Here is a 21,476-nt window from a genome sequence, read left to right as displayed (position 1 = left end):
ATACAGTATAAATTATATGTAAAATAATATGTATAAAAAAATATCGAACACAATGTTTACATTAAATAATTTAGAATGTTCAAATTTGAAATTATAAAAATATATTCTAAATATTTTATTTTACTTAATCATGTGGTTTATTAAAAAATAATAATAATAATAATTTTCATTTTGATGGCATTGAGAATGAAGTTGGCGTTATGGTTAACGTCAAACTATACTATGGACAAAGAAACGCCGGCAATTTAATTTCTACTGTGATGGATGATGTGGAGGAATCAATTTTTTACGATGAAGATGATTTTATCGGACACGAATATTTACAAGACGCTGAATATGAATACGAATTTGAAGAGACAGAACGAGAAACATTATTTGAATTATATCAATATTGCTTCTGTCCTACTGTTTACGATACAATTACATATATACTACCATTATTCATTTCTACGATTATATTTAGATTATGCGTTCATTCCCGTAAGATATATTCTTATAGATACGTATATATGTATATATAAACAAAGCGGTAAAATATGAATTTAAGTGCCAATACTTTTAATTTAATATTACAGGGCATGTGTCACATAAAACTTTTCATATACTGTCAATGTTGATTGGTATATACAATATTTATCATTATGTACCAGAATGTTTATATACCTTACTAGTATTTTGTATAATTTCATACACTATTTTATATGTACCTAAAAAATATTGTAAAAATCTAGCAATATTTTTGCCAGCCCTTTTTATTATTGCATATTGGTAAGTTACCAAACATATACCATAAACAATTATGTGTAGTAAAAGTGAATTATGTAAAAGAATAATGTTTTTTCTATAATCTTCACCTTTTTAAGCGAATTCTCTATGCCATCAATAACTTGGCATAAAATACGTAGTGTAGTAATGACAATGGCAATGAAAACAATCAGTGTAGCAATAGACAAAACAAAATCAAATGATTTACCTGATATTTATACCTATATGGGATACACTTTTTGTGGTGTCACATGTCTTTTTGGACCATGGATATCATTTAAGGATTACGTATCAATACATTATGCAAACAATCAGGTATAGAAACTTTTTGTTACCAATTATACAAAATTAAAAGGTATCATTAATAATATTTTCTGTTTCTCAGGGTAAGTGGTGGATGATCTATGCTATTCAATATGCACTTTTATCTTTATTTTTTTTAACTATTTCAAATTGTTGGACACAATGGATAGTTATGGATAATTCTTGGAAGTTAGTAAAGAAAAAGAGCTTATAATTCAATTTCTTTACCGCATTGTAATACATATTAATATTCTTTCTCATTGCAGATGGTTATTAGCTTACAGAGATGCACTATCTTTTCGAACATCTCATTATTTTATTTCATTCATTGCATCCACTTTACTGTTATTAGGAGGATTTCCACTATCTTTGAAAACTATAGTAAAACCGTTAAAAATAGAATTTCCACGTTCACTTGTAGACGTTGTTGTTTGTTGGAACATACCAATGCATTTCTGGTTAAAAACATGTATGTATTGATATCTAAACTCATTTGTGTATATTGAAATTATAAGATGTTGCATATTTAATTTGGTATCTAAATTTTTAGATATATTCCGTCCTAATATTAAACACTTAGGAAAATTCGGAGCCGTAACAATGACATATTTAACAAGTGCTCTCTTACACGGATTAAATTTTCAACTGGCAGCAGTTTTACTTAGTCTCGGATTTTATACATATGTAGAATATCGACTTAGATCTATGCTTGCAAACATTTTCGATGCGTGTATTGCATCGAAATTATGTACAACCAATAAATGTACACATACATACAATACTCAGAATTGTTGGTGGGTGTTTTTAACAAATGTGCTATTTTCTGGACTATCAGTTTTTCATTTAGCTTATTTAGGTCTTATGTTTGATACATCTGAATTACAAGAAACAGGATACAATTACATTCATACTATTGAAAAATGGTCTGAACTTGGATTTGCTAGCCACTGGGTAATATTTGTTACATATTGTATATATTTTTTAATCAGATAATACTAGGTGCATAAGTTAAACGTTTATCAATTTTCAATAATTTACACATAAGTTTTTTTTACTGTGAAATAGTTTAAATAGGAAAAGTAGCATAATTATAAATTCTGAAAATAAGTAAAATACATAGTCTTTATTAGATTTATAACATAATATAAAGTAGATTTGCACGTATGTGTATATAAAGCACATTAAACAATTAATACATTGTAATTTTAAAATGTTTATATGCTATATTTGTTGAATAATACTCCATTGATATCTTATGTTATCAAACTTGAACATAAGATTAATAGTAGATAAAGATATTTTTTCAATCAAAGTGCAATTCATTTTACACTTTGATTTTGATTGCTAGTGAGATGTACATACAATACACAACAGTATATTTTATAACATAATGTACCTTGTACTCTATAATGAGTTACAAACAAAAAATAAAATATTTCAGAATTAATCACTCATTTTTTTGTTTACAAAATATATGAAAGAATTTCTCTATAAGTTGAATTACGCGTGTAAGGCAAAAATTGAAACACTATGTGTTTAAAGATACACGCATACACCTACATATGTCCACTCATACGCGCATATACGATTAACTACATAATTAAATGATAATACTACCTACTTTTGTAAATATACAATTTGTCTAACACTATTACGAAAGTGTAATTAATGCGTTATATGATATTGTTTAGTAGTAGACAATCATTAGTACAAGGACTTTCATATATATAATGTTATGTTCAACTCCATTTCATTAGTTACAAATTATTCGTAAAAAGTGTTGCTTGCGATAATTACAATCTGTAATTACAAATTCAATTCTTATAAAAATGATAAATGTACAATTGATTTCACAATTTTGTTCTTTTTGTTATTAAACAAAACTTACTTTCTTTTTAATCTTACATTTAAAAATTTAGCATACCACGATTCATTTTATATTATTAAAATATCTTTGTATATATCAATGACATTTCTTCATGAAATGTTTTAATTTATTAAAATAGTTATTAGTTTTTATGTTTACAAACATATACATATTATATGTGTATATACACATACACCATATATTCTTTTACATAAAATCTATCTATATCCACATTACACATCATTATTAATTTAATTGCATATTCCACAATCATAAAAAATAAAATAATAATTATACATGAATTATACTACACACTATCATGTATAATTATGCGAATATATTCGGACAATTTTACTGCCATTAATATTATAGTAAAATTTATACAATTCCTTTTAAATATTTAAAATATTTAAAGTGCATTAATATTTTCATAGTATTTTTTAAGCTATATTAATAAAAGTAATTTTGTTAAACAGTAAATACAATTTACACACTGTATACTCAATTTTTATAAAATCATGTACTAAAGCAATTTGTAAGTGCAGGAACAATTTTTAATAAAATATTTAAAATACAAAGCAATGTTAAAACTGGAAAATGTTATTAGAAAATATGCAGCAGAATATACAATATTGTTTTGCAAAAGCCATTATAGTTACAAACATTTGAAAACAGTGCCTGTGTATCTTATAATTGCATTTAACAGTATTTGTACATTAAACATTTATTACTATTATTTACATCATACATACAATTTTGAAAAGTAAATGATTTTTTTAACTGTATCCTCGGATTATTTAAAAAAATGTAAATCTTCCAGCTTTTAAACTATTTTCAATTATACTTGTATCAAAAGAATGAAATATCAAAGCAGTTAATAATACACATTATTGATGTATCTTATTTTGTATCTGGATATTCCATTCTCAAATTTGTTAAAACTTATTTCTTTGTTTCATACTCATATTTAAAGACAAAGGTTTACAGACTCTTATATATTTCACAAAGTATTTGAACACACTAATGTTATTTTTAATCACATTACTTGATATGTTTTGTATCAAAATTACTATGAAGTAATGTAAGACAAATAGCAGCCAAAAATGTAACATTTAACATATCTATGTTAATGAGTAAAAAAAAAATCTGAAGACACAGTTAAAACTATTATACATAACAACATAATCATATTAATTATGTAGCCCTTTTAATATATTAAATTTACTTCCATTACACTATGATTGCAATTTCTTATTAAAGCATATTATGCGGATAGTATGATTTTTTATAAACTGTTTCAACTTAAAATTAAAAAATCTATATAATATGTAACATTCTTCTATCATTTAATAGTTATATGAACAAATATTATGTTTATCTTCAAATATTATCTTTTGTGTAATGATAAATAAACCATATTAATTACATAGTATAAGTAATGAATGCACATTAGGATTGTAAGTTTCTACTCACTTTAATGTTTTTGATCGTAATAACAAAAATATTGCTTAACAAAGATCATTGCGTGCTAATAAAAATTAAAAATCAAATTCGATTGTTGATAAAGTCACTGGTGTCAAAACAAGAAAAGACTAATTTATTTACAACAAAATGATCATTGAAAGGCTACACAACTTTCATTTAAGCAACATTACTCTGATGAAATTTAAATGTGAATAATAGTAAGTTTTCACCAGATAGAGATAAGTAATAGAAAGGAATATTACTATATTTAACATTATTTGAATATATTTTTTCTGGCCAGCAGAAATTTTTTAATGCAGTAAATTAAAATTAACAAAAAGCTATGTTGATATTTATTGCGAACGTTCAACGCATCGCAAAATATGGAAGAACTTTAAAAGCCACATAGATCGTTAATTGTGTAAACATGAGAAACTTATAATCCGAAATATAAATATAAACGTAAAATAAACTACCTTGAGAAGGCTGATGATAACTATAGATCTACTTGTTCTCCGTTAATCGTGATAAAAGCAATAGCCGTTTGAATTGGCGATTGAAGATCAATAAGACGTTTCTATTAAATGGTCGGATTTAAACGATGAGATCTTCTGCGCTGTTGATAGACTTGAGTTACTGGATTGTCCTTTTCAATGCCACTTAGAACATCGGTTAGTCATCTGATAAATGCAGTTTTATAACTTTTGGTCGTGCGCGCACTGCAAGTCACAGAAAGAAATGGGAATGGTTCGTTAGCCATCTCAGTACTACTGATGCTGAGTTTTAAATGTAATATACTTAGTTTCAAGACGTGGACAGTAATTGAATTCAACGAAAAGGTATCCTTTCTTTGTATTTTTATAATATATCAAATTTGTTTAGATATATACTGTATATAATCTTGTTTTACTCTCGTTTGTCCAACCTAGTGCGACTTCAAAAATTAAATGATAATTTGTTGTTAATGCATGCAATACTTATCGATGATAAGAAATGAATGATGCATGCAAGTTAATGTTAATGATAAATAATGTGAAATTTTTAGATGTAACTTTACATTCTTTTATACATAATATATGTACACATTAAATTAAAAATAATAAATTCACATATGTCTCGCTTAAATATAATAATTCTAATTGCGAAAATCGCTGAAGATTGGTCATAATGTACAACATATGTAATTTATCAATTATCGATCCATCAAATGTATTAATTAAAAACTGGGAAATTTGATAAAGCAATATAACTGTTACTTTGAGAAACTTTAGAAGTAACAGTTACTGAGACTTACTGTCTTAAAGAATGATAGCGATTTACTCGATCTGCAGACCTGAGGATCATATTTGTGCCTTGCTGTGGTTGCGTAACCGAACTGTTTGTAGGCGCATTAGTAGTACGGGTTTCTGTGATGCATGAGGTTCTTATAGATTTTGTCATCTTGGCCCTTGTTACCGATGGTTTCGGTATAGATATCGAGGTAACGGAAATACTGGTAGATGTATTGTTGTTGTTGTTGTTGTTGTTGTTGTTATTTTTGATGGTGGTAGTGGTGGTAGTAGTGGTCATGGACGTGGTAGTGGTGGTGATGGTGGTGGTAGTAGTAGTGGTGGAGGCGGTGGTTGTATTATTACTGCTCCCACTGTTGCTGCTGTTATTGATATTATGGATCTGTGTTGTTGATTTGGTAGACTTAACACGCCGTGGAGGTGGATCACAGGTATTACTGCGGGCCATCCAATTTCTATAATTTTTAGTAAAAAAACAAAACAATAATTTTCTATTAACTTTCAGAACATGCAACAATTTCATATCGAGCATATTACATAATCTTAGTACAGTCACAAAGCCCAACATTAAAAAACTATAAGATCAAATTTAAATGACAACATAAAAACTAATTAATTTTACAGACCTTTTAGTAAAAGTTGTAGTTGCTCTAGGAACAAGCTTTTTTGTAGGATCCTTCTCTTTATTTCCAGCGATTGTATTAATTGCATTCTTTTGACTTCTTGTTTGTAATAATGGTTTTAAGTAAGGGCTGAAAATATGATACATCTCGATTGATAACAGCTTTGTCGATAATAATGAGTTGAATTAATAATATTTACTGTACTACTGTTGATGGTCCAGTACTTGTATTAACAGGAGCATGATTTGTTAGCAAACGTTTTCTCTTGGCTTTCAGTTGATTCAATTTATCACCCTCGGTTAAAGTTGTGTACTTAGTTGCACTAGTTCCTGTAGTACGTTTGAAGTCATGAAATGCAATTCCATCCACGCGATGCATTTTTCCCGAAACATTATCTTGTACAAGATGACCATCTTTTAAATTAGACAGAAATGACGTCTTAGGTCTACCAATTATGGAGTATATTCCATATTTATGTACTGGATTGCCGTTCTGAGGTTGTAATGGTTCTTTCAACAGAGAATGAAGATATGCTTCTTTCCTAAAATTTATCATCTGGTTAAAATTTATCACGAGAAAATATTAAAGGCATCTAATAAAGATACAGACTTTTCTAGCCACTCTTGCTGATGCCCAATTACTGAACCTGGTCTACATATTCTTATCCACGCAATTGTTTCATGAGCTGTTAGATGATAATGTTTCATAATGTAACAGCCTATTAAAGAACCTGTTCTACCAAGCCCTGCTTTACAATGAACAGCAACAGCACCACATGCATTTTCTGCTACTTTAAGAAATTGCCGCATAATTGAATCTGTTGGGGTCGAACCATCGACAAAAAATAGATCTTTATGATCAAATCCTGCATCTGTGAAAATTGAAGCATCATAAATTTTTTTATTAAGGCGTATAATGGTAGTTACATTGTTATAACGGAAATATGTAAAATATGACTCTGGTGCATGAAGGGGATATCCTGAAAAAAGAAAAGAAAATAGAAATAACAAATGAAAAAAAAAAATAGATCAGTACTTATAATTATGATACAAATATTTACCATCTTCTATTTTAAATTTAGCATAAGGTCCACAAAATGCAATGAATTTACCAGGAACAATCCAATTTAAATCTCCATTTTCGACTCTTTCAAAATACTCGTATTCTTTAACACAGAAGTCTTGAAAATTGAAAAATCCAAGCCTGTGACATTTATATATAGCACTAAGACATTCACTTAAGGATATTTGATACCATGGTGTACCAACAGAAGCATCCCGAAACATAATAAATGGTGGACTATTAGGGCTACTGGTTAAACAGTTGTATGCTTCTTCTGCTGTTCGTTTACAATATAATATCTAAGGAATAATATTAACATTAGTATATTTATGAATAGCTAATGTATTAGTAATATGAACAAGAATAATTCATAAATATCTTACAGCATAACTTCCTATGAGGAAAGCAGCATTGACTCTTTTTCCTGGATCTGTAGTTGTATAATGTACAATTTTTTTCTTTTTTAAAGTTACTGCTTTAAGTTTTCTATTGACCTTTTGACAATAATGATATAGTACAGCCAGATTCAATGGACCAAAATCATCATAGAAATTTTCATAAATTAATTCATCGTCAATACTAAAATAATGAGTGTTTGGAGTACTCTTTGGTTTTATTGTTGTCCTCAATGTCACAAAATACAGCCGATCTGAAAAAAATTTTTAAAAATGTAATACCCATTAAATGTATTATGAAAAAATTGTATTCCCTTCATTTTTATATGTATTACCTTTTATGAATTCTGTTGCACATACTAATACGTCATTTGTGTCCTCCATCATTAGTTTATGTTTATTATCTGATACTGTGAATAATAATTAAACAAGTATGTCATCAGTGCCACCGACATACAAAGGACACAATTTAATTAATGCAATCAGAAAACATAAGTATAAACACATAGAAGGTTAGAGTGGGTGTAAGAAAGATAAACTGCATCCATCTACCTACACATAATTAGACTTCCATGGGATATTCAATAAATAAAAGTTCATAATTAGAACATCGTATACGAAAATAAGATTTATGTCATATTATACGACACTTACAACTTACCTGCGCGACCGTTACAAGATTCAAACTTGGTCAATCGAGAGTCGGTGATGGCCGATCGATTGCGTTGTAGAGCTCTTCCGGTTATGTTGTACATTCAAATGATTGCTAGTTCATGAATATTATTTAATTTATGTTTGTTATTAAGATATCACCATTTTATAAAATATCAATAAGGCGTTTATTCCTCGTATATGTATATATGTATATACAACATTATTATCCGCCATAGGAGCAGAAGGTAGTTTTCGAATGCACTGCCATATTGGTTGCTCTCACAATATTAAACTGATGATAACATACTGGTTTAATATTTACAAGAAACATTGTAAAACGTTCACTGATATTGTGTAAAAGGTTTACAGTTTAAATAATATTGATGTTAAAACTTATTAGCACAATTATCTCAATGAATTTTACTGTTTTTCCTTAGCCAACAATTATTCCATTAATCGCAAAACAGCGCACTCTAGCTGAGAAGTTCTCTACATTTCCTCTAAATTGTTAGTGGTATTTTTTAAATATTTTAATAATTATTTACTATTATGTTTTAAAAATAAATAGTATATTCAATGTAATAATTCTGTACTTATAAATTTTCTCCAATTATTCCGATTATCTTTTGATGCCTATATAGAGCATGTATGTAACAAATTAACGACCGCAACCTAACTGCAACCATGTTCAAATAAGAACAGGTAAAAGTAGGTGTCATGTAGTACGCAGAAAACATCATATAAAAAAATGACAGTTTTGGCGTTAATTAAATAGATCTATAGAAGGGAAAAGTAATAATGGAGTATACGCAAAGTACACAAGCAAATTCAGTTTCGACAGAAAACGGAACTTCAAGAACGTTTGTATTTTCTAAACCAAATGTACTTAACCCCCCGAAAGTTATTAATTCGGGGGTTAATTCTAACCAAGTATCGGATAATTTTAAACAAAATATATTTACTTTTGCTATGCCAGTGGCAGTATCGCAACCAAGTAATCAGGATACATCTTATTTTCAATCAAGCATTGGTGAGAAACAATATAAACCTAAAATAACAAGAAATTCTTATAAACCAGCAGTTAATGTTTTTGCCCAAGCACTTAAAGATACCGCAATGTTCGAGCAATTAAAGAAAAATTCTAGATCGCAAAATACAAAAATTAATTCAGAAAATTCAATAACATGTACATATGTACCTCACTCTTTACTTACAAAAACATCAGCAAAAGAACATTTTACACAGTTTGGAAGTATTTTAAAGATAACAATTCGTCCGAAAAAACAAATAATTACTGTGACTTATACTACCAAAGAAGAAGCAAATGTAGCTTATAATAAATGTGGTGAATATTTAGGAGAAAAATTTAATATAGAATGGACAAAATCAGCTACTACAACAAAACTTCCTACAAAGGAAAAAGATCTCCAAAAGAACATTGTGTCACAAATGGTATCTAACTTTTTTAAATCACCTGACGATGATGTTAAGTTTGAATTAGATGGTATGATGAATCTGGAATACAATTTACATAATAGAGATAATATTGATGAAAGTTTGCGCAAAAAAAGTAAAGCATTACAGTCAAAAACTGTATCAAAATCATCAAGAGCAGAAAAAAGTATGAAGTCTGATAAACATAAATCAGATAGTCAGATATCAGATCTGTTACCTAATGCCACTATAGAAGAACTACAAAGTATAATTCAACAACCTGCATATACTTCTGAAGACAAATATAAAGTATTAGAAGCCAGAGATCGGTTAATGCGAATGAAACAAACTAAATCACTTACATTAGCAGCAGCAAGAGTAATGATTGGAACATGCCCTGATATGTGTCCTGAGAAGGAACGTCTCATGCGTGAAGCAAAAAGACAGGTGGCATTATATGAACTACTTGAAAGCAGTGAATATAAAATAAATCATTCCAGAGCAGTTAAACAATATTCTAGATCTTCTGCAGATCAGGAAGAACCAATGGCACATGAATTAAGACCAGTGAAATCTTTAAAAATGACTATGAGTTACTTACTTCATGAGATAGCAAATCTTTGTGATCAACAAGGAACAAATTTAGGAGAATGGTATCATTTTTTATGGGATAGAACAAGAGGAATTCGAAAAGATATAACACAGCAAGAATTGTGTTGTGTAGATAGTGTTGAACTAGTAGAACAGTGTGCCAGGTTTCACATAGTATGCTCTGAAAGGCTTTGCGCCGAAGAAGCATCAGTGTTTGACAAAAGAATAAACTCTGATAATTTAACAAAATGTTTGCAATCACTGAAGTACATGTATCATGATTTAAGAGTAAAAGGAATTAGTTGTAAAAATGAATCCGAATTTCGAGCTTATATTATATTATTAAATTTAAATAATGGCAACTTTATGTGGGATTTACAAAGATTGCCAAAGTATATACAAAAATCCCCAGAAGTTCGGTTTGCATTAGAAATATATATTGCTCTTGACTCAAGCAACTATTATAAATTTTTTGATTTGGTTAAAAAAACCACATACTTAAATGCCTGCATTTTATTAAGATATTTTAATCAAGTAAGATTAAAAGCATTAGCAGTGCTGGTAAAAGCATATTGCAGAACTGCATCAACAGAATATCCATTGTATGAATTAATTGATATTTTAGGTTTTGAAAATGAAAATGAAGCTATTTATTTTTGTGAGCAAGTAGGATTAAACATTTCTAATGATGGTTTATATGTACTACTAAATAGACGCAATTTTACTATGCCTGTATTAAATATAAAACAAGACAGAGCCTGCAATTTAATAGAATCTAAAAGAACATTACAACAATTATCTATTGGAGAATGTATGGCAGGTGGAAAAATGCCAGAAAAGTCTTACAGATATCATAAACCGCATAATAGTTTTGATTCACTTGGTTATTTAATGCCTGAGTCTATTAATGCAGAAGATCAAGGTAAAAATGTTACTTTAATGACTGATCCATATGAGTTTGAAGATGAAGATGCAGTAACAACCAAACAGTTGATATCAAATTCCAAAAAAGATCAGAGTAATATTGAAAGCACAACGAGTACTGACTATGCAAACATATTTCAATCTCCTGCAAGCACTGAACCTGATAAAAATATGTTTACAACTGTGCAATCTGGCAATGATATTTCTGTTTCTTCCAAACTTCAGGCACAAACTAATAAGGTTCAAGCAAAACCTTCAAAACCAGAAAACCAAAATGAATTAAACATATTTAATCTTAAATCAAAGCAACAAGATCTTCCATTAAATGAAAGCAAAGCTAAAGAATCTTCAGTTTCACTTAATACATTTAATGCAACATCAGCAGATCTAAAAACTTCTAAGGTATTTTCTAAGCAATTTGTATCATTAGCAAATAATGATACTTCTGCATTTGCACAAACTACAAATAAAAGTATATTTTCGGGAACTACACAAGGAAACATATTTATGAAAAATCTTACACCCTCTACTATACTTTCTAATTCATTCTCAAATGTGCAAACTATTCCAAAATCATCATGTGTAACGAATCTTAAAACTGATATTACTAAAAATACGTCAAAAGATGTACAGAACTTCTTTGTTCCTGTGGTAAAAATACAAGAAAAAACTTCACAGGAAAAAGAAGCTGAGAAGCTGAAATTGAAAGAGGAGGAACGTATTAAGAAAATGCAACAGATTAATGAGACTGCTGAACTGGCTTTAAACAGTCTGCAGACTTTGGTTGTAAATACATATTGTTCTGATATAGTAAAAGAAGAAATGGATAAAATAAATGTTTATAGCACATTAAGCGAAGATATTAGTAGTCAAGTTCAAAATGAAATTATTCATGAAATGTGTGATAGTATAGTAAAAGAAGAGATTATTAATTCACAAAGAGTACATGAAATGTCTATAAAAATGAAAAACAGAGCAATTATAAAATACTTTAATATATGGAAATCTAATGCATTGAAGAAAAAACAACAACGAAGGGCACTGGAAGATACACCAGTATGGTTACAAAAATATTCGAGCCAGCAATGTGCAAAGTTATTATACTCCAAAGAACAAGATTTAGTTATTCAAAGTATGTGCAAAAAAGGGGATAAAGTGAAGAAAACTGTTAAATCGTATTCTGAATCTCTAACATCAATTGAAACTATAATTTATAGTGGTATTAAAGAAAATTTGAAATCTTGTGATATTAATGTGCACTCCAATTATTATTGGAAACTAGTTATATCTTGGCCAGATTTACATAATAAACCAATTCTATGGCATCACAAAAATATAATGAACCAGTACATTAATCCTAGTGATTATACCATAGATCCTATTATAAAACTTTATCATCCGCAATCAAATCAAATTGAGACTTTACATATTTGTATAAGACACTTTGAAGGTCTAATTAGTGACTATAATTTAATAGGATCAGATGCTCTTTTGTTTATTGCAGCAGCTTCTGAAGATGTTAAATTTGTTATAAGACGTTTAACTAAGACTATACTATCCAGAGATAGGCTTATGCCTATACCTCTTGTATTTGCTGTCTTAGGTGATTCAAACTTTGAATCTCAAAATACGGAAGTTATTTTTAATTTAGAAAAGTTATTAAAATCAGGATATTTATCAGTGTACACAATTATACATGAAAAGGATTTAACTGAAGAAACAATCTTAAATTTGACAAGAAGTGCAATGCTTTGGTTATCTATAAACAAATCACCACGAAATCCATTAGAAATGGATTACTTACAAAACATTTATGATACTTGTTTAACAGAAGAATTATGGTTGAGGTATGTTAATTATTTTGTCAGACTTTTCTATTCCAAATTGAAATATTTCTATGTTTCTAATGCCTTGATATTTTTGCAGGATATTTGATGATACATTTTTAAATAAAAAATTATCACGCGCTTTAACAGAACCCAACTTTATAATTGATTTACATAATGAAGCAGTCACTCATATAACGGACATATCATTGGATCCAGAATCTTTCATGTATACAAAATTTGCCCCAGAATTCAAGAAGTTTATAAAAAATCAATACACAGTGCCATGCAGTTATGAATACTTTGACGATACTTGGAAAAGTGAAGAGTATAAAGCAGAATTAGAAAAAGTGATGTCTAGTTTTAAATTACCTCAATGGAAGTAAGTAACATCATTAAATATTTTGTTGTATTTTTATGTAATTTCATTCATGAATTAATTCAAATCTTTTTTATAATTATTTTAGATATGGATGGCCCATAAATGACAGTAATACACTTTGTCAAAATATAATAAGTTACTGTCAAGAAGCACTGTGTAGTAATGAACTATCCTTAGACGTATTAAATAATTTACTATTTACATCTGGAATGTCAGTGATGATAAATTTCATTGATATTTTGTTGTGTATAATTAAGAAAAAAGTATATCTGCTCGAGAAAGATTTTAAAATAGTGTATAATAAGAATTACATGAAGCGTTTCCGAACCTTACCGTGGTGGTTGAAGTCTAAGCTGTTAATTGAATATAAGTTTGCATTAGCAGAACTTAGCGTAGAAAATAATGAACGGAAAAATACTAAGAAAGAAAAAGATTCAGATGAACCTATAGTAAAAAAAAGAAAGCTGTATAAAAATGATACAGAATGTGAACCATTAGCAACATTTTGTGAAGATAGTCGAAGTCAAATAATGGAAGTACATTGCACTTCGAAAAAAATAGAAAATCGTTTAAAAACACATCAGCAACAAAGCCTTTTATTTGAAGAAAGGTTGAAAAATGCTTTGTTAAGTGAAAATCAACCGATTTAATATTGTGCAAATATAACATCTAGTTTCCCTTTTTTATAGTGTTACAGTGCCTCAAAAACTATTGTATTTTGCAATATTAGTATTTGTTAAAAAGTAAGACATATTACGCGTGATACGTAATAATCATTTATAATATAAGAATGTGAAGTACAATGTTTACAAAATATCCATGAAATTATGTATGTTATGTTTAAAATGTGTGTATGTATGTACCTAACATTTTGTATCTATGATTTTGATTAAACACATTAATATGAAAACACGAATCGGCGTTTTAATTTCTATATAAATGCGCGAAAATGTAAAAAGCTAGAAAATTTTAATGGATATAACAATAATTTAGTTAATAAACCATTGTAAAATAAAAAATTTTAATAGAATAATATAAAATTCAAGTCAAGGTATTCAGCCGCGGCAGCAGTGAAACTACTTTCTTTTTAATTCCATTTATACATTTAAGTGCATTATAAAAATGGTATGCAAATCAATAATTTTATAAAAATATATTGGTACTTCCAGGTACTAAATACTTTAAATTCATATTAAATATACTGATTAAAAACATTATAATTCTCTATTGATTAGAGAAGAGGTCACTATGTCTTACATTTCAAAGACAAGTACCAAATTTTATTTCATTTATTGACACAAAGAAACTATCGAATAGATTGTTTAAGTCCATAAGCGACAGATTTTGTTTCAGTAATTTCTTTCTTTTTATGCGGATCAGGTTGGAAACATTTCCACAGTCTTAAAGTTTCATCAGCTCCTGCACTGAGTACTGTAGTACCATCTGGAGACATTGCTAAATGTAAAACACGACTAGAATGGCCTGTAAGTTCTGCAACCTTCGTCATTGCAGGGTATTTCCAAATTGTTAATTGATTTTGTGCATATCCGTGACCAGACACAATTTCCTTATATGTTGTAGACCAAAGTAAGGAACAAACCTGTGACTTGGTATCTATTGTATTTAAACATGCACCTATTTTAAAATTTACAGAAAGAAATATTTCTATTAAATCAATGTTTTTATCATATATATAAAAATAAATACATTATATTTACCGGTATTACAATTCCAAAATCGAATAGTTCTATCAGCAGTACCACCACCACTTGCAAGAATATTATTTTGCCATGGACACCATGCAAGCGCTTTCACAGCAGCTTGATGTTGGTTTAATGAATAAATCGGCTGCATATGTGTGTGATTTTGGCCAGTAATCAAAGGCCATATTTGAAGCATATTATCATTACCGCCACTCGCTAAATACTTTCCATCAGGTGACCACTTTAAACCGCATATTTCTTGAGCATGTGCGTTAATCGTCATTATCATATGGTCCCTTTGTCTAACATCATGGTGCACCATTTGTCCTGCTCTGTATGAAATTAAAAATTAACATCTACTTAAGTACAATAAATTTAATTTATGTAACAAGTTCAACCGACCTACACCCGCTCGTCAAAACATATGAATTCCAAGCAAGAGAACCAACTCTGGCTGCATGACCGTTCATTACACGAACCCTTTTCATCTGACTACAATCCCATAGTTCTGTGTTTCCTGTCGTGGTACCTACTGCTAAATAGGGACCTTCTTGGATCCATGCAACTGAGCAAACATAATCACTGCCCTCTAATTCAAATAATTGCTCGATAGTTCCACTTGCAGCATTCCATAAATATACATTAGCACCTAATGCTACAGCTAAAATATTACTTTCTGACCAATCAACTAGATTCAAATCTGAAATTAAATATATGGTTTTTATTGATATTCGATAAATATAAATATTAAGTATTAAAAATCTTACAATAATCATCAATAATTTCTGGTGCATCCAGTATTTTATCAGGAGTTTGTGGTATGTATCTTGTTGAAGCTTTGACACTTGCTGGTGTTTTACTTTGACTATATATAACTCTTAATGGGTTTTGATAACCTTCTGGAGGAGCTGGTGCTTTATTTTGATAGGATAAAATCCTCATATTATTAATATCACCACCATGTATATTTTCTCCTATAAGTCGCTGCATTTCTCTCTTAGAGGGACTTGCATTGTCAGGTTTTTCTTCATCCTTTTCTACATTAGCTTGTTGAATCTAAAATTTATAAAGTTTACAATTAGTAAAACTTCATTATCTTCTATTGACAACTCTAATTAACAAATTGTATATGTACCTTATAATAACCAAGATCAAAATTAGTAGTTGATCTTGAAGGTATAAATCTATCACCACCACTGGGTGTTTTAGTAAGTGCACTAGTACGACCTAATTGACATTTAAATAATTTTACAGAAATTTACCTTTTACAAACATGATTATTTTATACTATAGGTAGATATTTCAATTTATAAAACTGATATCATACTTGGTGATTTTTTAGAACCTTTAGAAGGTGTTTTTTTAATCCGGCTATCATTCTTTTTCGTTGGTGTCTTCCCTGTAGTAGTATTTGCGAATGATCCATTTGTAATCTTTCGCGATGAATTGATACTAAGATTGACACTGAAAAAAAAAATAATTAGGCTGCTTGAAAATACTATGTTTTTAATAATAAAAGCAAGTGATAAAATAATGAAATCGTACCTCGAATTTGATGTTTCTAAACATTTCTTTTGCCAACGTGGAAGCGGCCCCTTAATAGCTTCGTCCATACGAGTTAAATTATTTATTTCTTTCATGTATTTTAAATGAGACATTATAGAAAAAAATAATTAAAAATTATCGTTAACGATTCAATTTAACAGGTATATTGTATTAGGTACAAGTCTAAAATATAAACTAAATGAGAAATTTTATGATGTTATAACATTTCCAATTATTAAATTAATTTACTTTTATTCTGAATTTGTTAGACAACAATTTCAACTGTATGAACTGTACAAGAAAAGATATAGCGTCAATATATGTACAGCAAAGAAATGTTACAACTTTTCACTCAGAAACACCAAGTTCTTTGTCCGCGTAATTCAGCGTGTTTATAGCGAACAATACACTCGACATTTAAAACGTCCGTTAAAATTTAAAGCATCACTGTTTAAAGACCTCTGTTATAATCCTTTTCCTATAGATGTCTCTGTAAGAATAAAGGAGCATTTTCAATTTCAAAACTGTTAGTTTTATTATTTTAAATTCCCTATATTTCTACTTACACATTCAAGTTTTCAGATAACATTTTCCTGACCCAACTTTTCCTAAAAACAATAAAACATAATTAGTAATTTGAAATACATAGATTTTATCATTATAAGTTTCATACATTAGTATCAGAAAGAAATGGATAAATCTAGCTCTAAGAACATGTTAAAATCACAGTGTAAATATAATGAGCAGATTTGTTCTACAGAACATACAAAAGATGAAAATGAACATGACTGGTGGGCAAGTGATAGTGGATCAAGTACTGGATCATATTATTCAGACTCAGATAGGTATTTGAAATTTTAATTATTTTAACTTAGGCTTTTGATGAAACATACCATTGTATAATTTTCAACAGTTCTACAGCAGAATGGGAGTCACAAATTAATTCTAATGGAGAATTATTTTATATAGAATCTGCAATAGATAATATAACTGATGAACAATCGTTATTTAATCAAATAAAACATGATTCTCAGCCAGAATTAATAAGACGTCGTAGTACAAGAGCTGGGAAACTTATGCGACTTATACGGCGTAAAGAAAGTAAAAGGTGCAGCACAAGAAATAAAAAAAGTAATTTTAATACAGACAGCAATGTAGGAAGTTCAGGAAAGGATGGAAATGCAATTAAGGAAGTGACATTTAGAGATTTTCAAGTATGATAGATGTATCTTTTGATAATAATGTGTTCTATATAAAAATCATTAATAAATATGAACATTTTAGGCAGGTGAAATTCGAGAAGTTACACTATGGGTTGATATAGATAAAAGACACAAACTAGGAAGAAGAGCTACTTTATGTGAAGCATATTTTGGAATTATTCCAGGTGTATTCTCAGATAAAACAAGAATTATGGTTGCTGGATTTATACCAGATGGAGAAGCAATGAAGAATAAAAATATTAAGATTGGAGATTGGTTAAGAAGTGTAAATTCAAACAATGCTACATATCAAAATTTGGATCACATATTATCTGAAATAACCATTTCAACAAATGTAAGAATTAGAAGTAGAATATTGTATTAAATTATAAAGTATCTGTTTATAATTACTAATTTTTAATTTTTGTTCAGGTAACATTAGAATTACAAAGAGTTGCTGGTATTGATGTCACAGAAAAATTGGCTGGAATAAATTATCCTAAGGTAATATTATTTTGAAGTAATTTATACACAGCTAACAAATTAAAGCATTTCTGTAATAATACAAAACATATCATTTTTGTCACCAGCAATCTATGTTAGTTCAAAGATTAATGAACAAGGAAGAAAGTAAAGAATTAATGCAGTTAATGATAGATTATCCAATTGGTGTATTATATCTACAAACCACAGAGCTTTCAGAAATGGGACCAGAATTTCAAAATGTTTTATATACATTTCCGCGATCAGAAAATAAAAATACTTTTTCTATTTTATGCACAGCTAAAGGAGCTTTTATAACTCTTAATCATTTATTACCAGGAATAGGAGGCCAACAACCTATCAGGTATTATTAAATGTTTATATCACTTTGTATAATTACTTAAGTTTTGTAACAAATACGCAATCACATTTTATAGTACAACTTTTGTAGTACAACAATACAGATAGCAAAAGAAGAAATTCATATTGTATATATACCTCGGAACGATAAATTACTTTTAATAGCGTTACCAAAAAAATGGTAGGTATAATAATAAGTAATCACTGATGTATATGTGTGTATTCTTATTTTATCTTCAATATCTTTAGTTGTAGCCTTGAAGAAGCAGTCAATTTGTCAGCTGATATAGTCAGGACTTTAGAATTTACATACCAGTCATTGACAAAATGTTTTACATCTCAAGAAAATCAAACATCTTTAGATCATTTCTTCATTTTAATTATTCAACGATTATTAGATATGAAGAGTTATACCAATAACACGCGATTAAGCACTTGTATGGAAATGCATAATGATATTGAAAACATGGAAAGCTATAAATTTAGAAGCGCTTTTTCAGTTGCAAATTTTATAGAATTATCAAGAGATGCACAAATTCAAATTGATGCTGCTTTAAGTGAAATGGAAGCCATGGATTACAGAGATTGGGTATGTATTATGTAGTACATTAGGAAATGAAAACAAATAACATAAAAGAAATTTATTTCTTTAGAATGAAGATCCTATGGACTGTCAAAGACTGTATACAATTTTAGGTAGCTGCATTTATCATAAACATTATCTTCTTGGATCTCATTTAACTCATAATGATTTGATTGAAGTAGATTCTTATCTAAGACAAAATTGTCTTCTAAATTTGGTAACTAATGAATCTGTAAAAAGCCTTGTTATTTGGAAAAAAGTTTATCCTTCTTCGTGCAATCGTGGAAATATAGAAAATAATAGAAGCAATCAGCCCTTAATTCCCAATGGAAGCTGGTTTTTGCTTGTTGTCGGATATGGACATGATTTATTAGCAGTACTCCTGGAATCTGGTGGATGTACTGCAAAGTAACTTTCCATACATCTCACTATCTACATTTTATTAATATGATTGTGGTTTTAAAGATTTCGTAAATATTGGGTTAAAATGGTTTTTACAGATGCAGTGAAACTACTGGACCAGATGTATTTTATGTAGAAGAAGCACAAGAAACATTGAAACATATACAGAAAGTAGGAGTAACAACTTTAGCAGCCAAATGGATTGCGTCTAATACTAGGCCAAAAGTAATATCTTTTGAAGATCCTGTATCCGTGAAATCATCATCTAGTATTACAGAAAATCTTCTAGGTTTTATAAAATCAACAGATGTACAAAATTCATCTATCAAATCATCGCATACTTCGACTAGCAGTAAAAAAACCCAAGAAATACCTTCAATCTTAAAGAAACGTAATATGGAAGAAAGTCCTATGGTCTTAGGATCGGGTAAATAATATTATTCATTTACACTATATTTTGTTACAAACAAAAGATATAAATTTTGTTAGTATATAAAACTCTTATAACCACCTTTTTTCTTTTATAGTATATTCTTTGCATACGTCTGAAGATTCGTTGAGCCAAGGAACAGGCGGAATTAGTGAAATAAGCGATGAAGCAATGCCTATATTAGGAAGACGAGCAACTAGAGAAAAAATTGCTAATGGTTCAAGATATTCTGATGACAGTGATTCCGATATTGACATATACAAGGTACATGATCTTATAAAGTATAAAATGTTTATATTGCTCATTGCACATTATTGCAGAACGACTGTCGAATACTAAGTATGGACATATCTAATATACGAGAAAATCTATTAAATCAGGCTGAATATTTAGTACCCAAAGTATTAACAACGGGTGATAAAAATTATTTATATTATTATGTGCATATAGATATGGTTGAAGGAATTCTTTTATCTTCAAAGCTACCAGAGTATTCAGAGAAGGATCATAAGTTTCTGATTAATTTTAATAAATGTGTACATATTATACACAGACTATTACATAATACAGTAAGGTTTAAAAAAATGTTAAATTCAGATATGGACAAAACTGTTATTAATAAGAGCTTAATTGCTGTTAAAGAACATGGTGTACTATTTGAATGGGAAAATTTAACTTTTTGGGTAGTTGGCCGATTATATACAACTCCTCATCCAAAGGAGTTGTACGTATGTTACGAAGATTCGGCACCTCAAAATTTAATTGAAATAGCATTTAAATTGCATTCACTATATACACTATCATAATTTCTAAAACCTTTCTTTTTGCACTACATTTTTAAACTATGTTAAACAGAACTACACGTATTCACTGAATTCGGAGATGGAAAAAAAGAAAGTATGTATTACCATATTTTCCTTTTCCAAAAGTATAACTTATTCTTTTTTATATTTCTTTTAATCTATAAAATCACATCAAAAAATATGGTTGTGATTTATTCAACATGTGTTTTTAAATATAAATTTATACAAAATATTTATTTACACGCAACACTATGCATCTTTTAAATAAATTTTATAATACATATTGCAATTTCTATTTATAATTTAACAAATAGTTTGTAATACATTTTTATAAGTTTAATAAATATATGAAAATCAAAATTTATAAATATAATTTTCAACTTAGA

General features: G+C 28.7%; 5 protein-coding genes across 8 annotated transcripts; 3 read left to right on the top strand and 2 right to left on the bottom strand.

The window, feature by feature from the left end:
- Positions 1-140: 140 nt before the first annotated feature.
- LOC114879801 (protein-serine O-palmitoleoyltransferase porcupine) lies at positions 141-2,522 on the top strand. Its single transcript, XM_029195089.2, has 6 exons — positions 141-480; positions 576-768; positions 864-1,080; positions 1,151-1,257; positions 1,335-1,537; positions 1,619-2,522. The coding sequence occupies exons 1-6, from the start codon at positions 201-203 to the stop codon at positions 2,059-2,061; spliced, it is 1,443 nt and encodes a 480-aa protein (XP_029050922.1). The 5' UTR covers positions 141-200; the 3' UTR covers positions 2,062-2,522.
- Positions 2,173-8,902, bottom strand: LOC114879797 (dual specificity protein phosphatase CDC14B-like). Of its 2 annotated transcripts, none has more exons than XM_046288441.1 (9): positions 8,430-8,902; positions 8,104-8,178; positions 7,757-8,022; positions 7,372-7,672; positions 6,921-7,290; positions 6,511-6,852; positions 6,315-6,410; positions 5,694-6,143; positions 2,173-5,118 (listed from the first exon to the last, which is right to left on the bottom strand). In XM_046288441.1, the coding sequence occupies exons 1-9, from the start codon at positions 8,521-8,523 to the stop codon at positions 5,076-5,078; spliced, it is 2,037 nt and encodes a 678-aa protein (XP_046144397.1). In that variant the 5' UTR covers positions 8,524-8,902; the 3' UTR covers positions 2,173-5,075. The 2 variants fall into 2 exon arrangements, with proteins under 2 accessions (XP_046144397.1, XP_029050917.1); XM_029195084.2 differs by having other exon boundaries at positions 6,315-6,440; positions 8,430-8,899.
- A 226-nt stretch (positions 8,903-9,128) lies between these two features.
- Positions 9,129-14,495, top strand: LOC114879795. Its single transcript, XM_029195080.2, has 3 exons — positions 9,129-13,218; positions 13,298-13,579; positions 13,665-14,495. The coding sequence occupies exons 1-3, from the start codon at positions 9,221-9,223 to the stop codon at positions 14,227-14,229; spliced, it is 4,845 nt and encodes a 1,614-aa protein (XP_029050913.2). The 5' UTR covers positions 9,129-9,220; the 3' UTR covers positions 14,230-14,495.
- A 358-nt stretch (positions 14,496-14,853) lies between these two features.
- Positions 14,854-17,772, bottom strand: LOC114879799 (cell division cycle protein 20 homolog). 2 transcript variants are annotated; one of them, XM_029195087.2, is made up of 10 exons: positions 17,721-17,772; positions 17,394-17,435; positions 17,077-17,317; positions 16,828-17,010; positions 16,610-16,746; positions 16,418-16,509; positions 16,050-16,338; positions 15,685-15,982; positions 15,298-15,614; positions 14,854-15,214 (listed from the first exon to the last, which is right to left on the bottom strand). In XM_029195087.2, the coding sequence occupies exons 4-10, from the start codon at positions 16,938-16,940 to the stop codon at positions 14,886-14,888; spliced, it is 1,575 nt and encodes a 524-aa protein (XP_029050920.1). In that variant the 5' UTR covers positions 16,941-17,010; positions 17,077-17,317; positions 17,394-17,435; positions 17,721-17,772; the 3' UTR covers positions 14,854-14,885. The 2 variants fall into 2 exon arrangements, with proteins under 2 accessions (XP_029050920.1, XP_029050919.1); XM_029195086.2 differs by having other exon boundaries at positions 16,828-17,317.
- LOC114879796 (protein inturned) lies at positions 17,402-21,366 on the top strand. Of its 2 annotated transcripts, none has more exons than XM_029195082.2 (11): positions 17,402-17,672; positions 17,741-18,041; positions 18,112-18,384; positions 18,462-18,533; positions 18,620-18,876; positions 18,964-19,053; positions 19,122-19,461; positions 19,526-19,863; positions 19,956-20,284; positions 20,385-20,551; positions 20,608-21,366. In XM_029195082.2, exons 1-11 carry the CDS (start codon positions 17,518-17,520, stop codon positions 21,091-21,093), a joined length of 2,808 nt encoding a protein of 935 aa, XP_029050915.1. In that variant the 5' UTR covers positions 17,402-17,517; the 3' UTR covers positions 21,094-21,366. The 2 variants fall into 2 exon arrangements, with proteins under 2 accessions (XP_029050915.1, XP_029050916.1); XM_029195083.2 differs by having other exon boundaries at positions 17,592-17,672; positions 17,797-18,041.
- Positions 21,367-21,476: the final 110 nt, after the last annotated feature.

Source organism: Osmia bicornis, chromosome 13 (genome assembly GCF_907164935.1).
Source record: "Osmia bicornis bicornis chromosome 13, iOsmBic2.1, whole genome shotgun sequence".
NCBI classification, from domain to species: Eukaryota; Metazoa; Arthropoda; class Insecta; order Hymenoptera; family Megachilidae; genus Osmia; species Osmia bicornis.
This window is presented reverse-complemented; position numbering and strand designations above follow the sequence as displayed.

What these genes read in the sequence shown, in the direction of transcription:
- LOC114879801 (XM_029195089.2), top strand. Translation starts at nt 201, where the DNA reads ATGGTTAACGTCAAACTATACTATGGACAAAGAAACGCCGGCAATTTA. An exon ending in TACATTATGCAAACAATCAG is followed by an intron (nt 1,081 to 1,150) that starts GTATAGAAACTT and finishes TCTGTTTCTCAG; the next exon opens with GGTAAGTGGTGGATGATCTA. An exon ending in GTTATGGATAATTCTTGGAA is followed by an intron (nt 1,258 to 1,334) that starts GTTAGTAAAGAA and finishes TTCTCATTGCAG; the next exon opens with ATGGTTATTAGCTTACAGAG.
- LOC114879797 (XM_029195084.2), bottom strand. Translation starts at nt 8,523, where the DNA reads ATGTACAACATAACCGGAAGAGCTCTACAACGCAATCGATCGGCCATC. An exon ending in TCCTCATAGGAAGTTATGCT is followed by an intron (nt 7,673 to 7,756) that starts GTAAGATATTTA and finishes ATTATTCCTTAG; the next exon opens with ATATTATATTGTAAACGAAC. An exon ending in CAGCAAGAGTGGCTAGAAAA is followed by an intron (nt 6,853 to 6,920) that starts GTCTGTATCTTT and finishes GATAAATTTTAG; the next exon opens with GAAAGAAGCATATCTTCATT.
- LOC114879795 (XM_029195080.2), top strand. Translation starts at nt 9,221, where the DNA reads ATGGAGTATACGCAAAGTACACAAGCAAATTCAGTTTCGACAGAAAAC. An exon ending in ACAGAAGAATTATGGTTGAG is followed by an intron (nt 13,219 to 13,297) that starts GTATGTTAATTA and finishes ATATTTTTGCAG; the next exon opens with GATATTTGATGATACATTTT. An exon ending in TTTAAATTACCTCAATGGAA is followed by an intron (nt 13,580 to 13,664) that starts GTAAGTAACATC and finishes TAATTATTTTAG; the next exon opens with ATATGGATGGCCCATAAATG.
- LOC114879799 (XM_029195086.2), bottom strand. Translation starts at nt 16,940, where the DNA reads ATGTCTCATTTAAAATACATGAAAGAAATAAATAATTTAACTCGTATG. An exon ending in TTGATCTTGGTTATTATAAG is followed by an intron (nt 16,339 to 16,417) that starts GTACATATACAA and finishes TATAAATTTTAG; the next exon opens with ATTCAACAAGCTAATGTAGA. An exon ending in ATTTTGGAATTGTAATACCG is followed by an intron (nt 15,215 to 15,297) that starts GTAAATATAATG and finishes ATTTTAAAATAG; the next exon opens with GTGCATGTTTAAATACAATA.
- LOC114879796 (XM_029195082.2), top strand. Translation starts at nt 17,518, where the DNA reads ATGGATAAATCTAGCTCTAAGAACATGTTAAAATCACAGTGTAAATAT. An exon ending in AAATAACCATTTCAACAAAT is followed by an intron (nt 18,385 to 18,461) that starts GTAAGAATTAGA and finishes ATTTTTGTTCAG; the next exon opens with GTAACATTAGAATTACAAAG. An exon ending in GGAGGCCAACAACCTATCAG is followed by an intron (nt 18,877 to 18,963) that starts GTATTATTAAAT and finishes CAACTTTTGTAG; the next exon opens with TACAACAATACAGATAGCAA.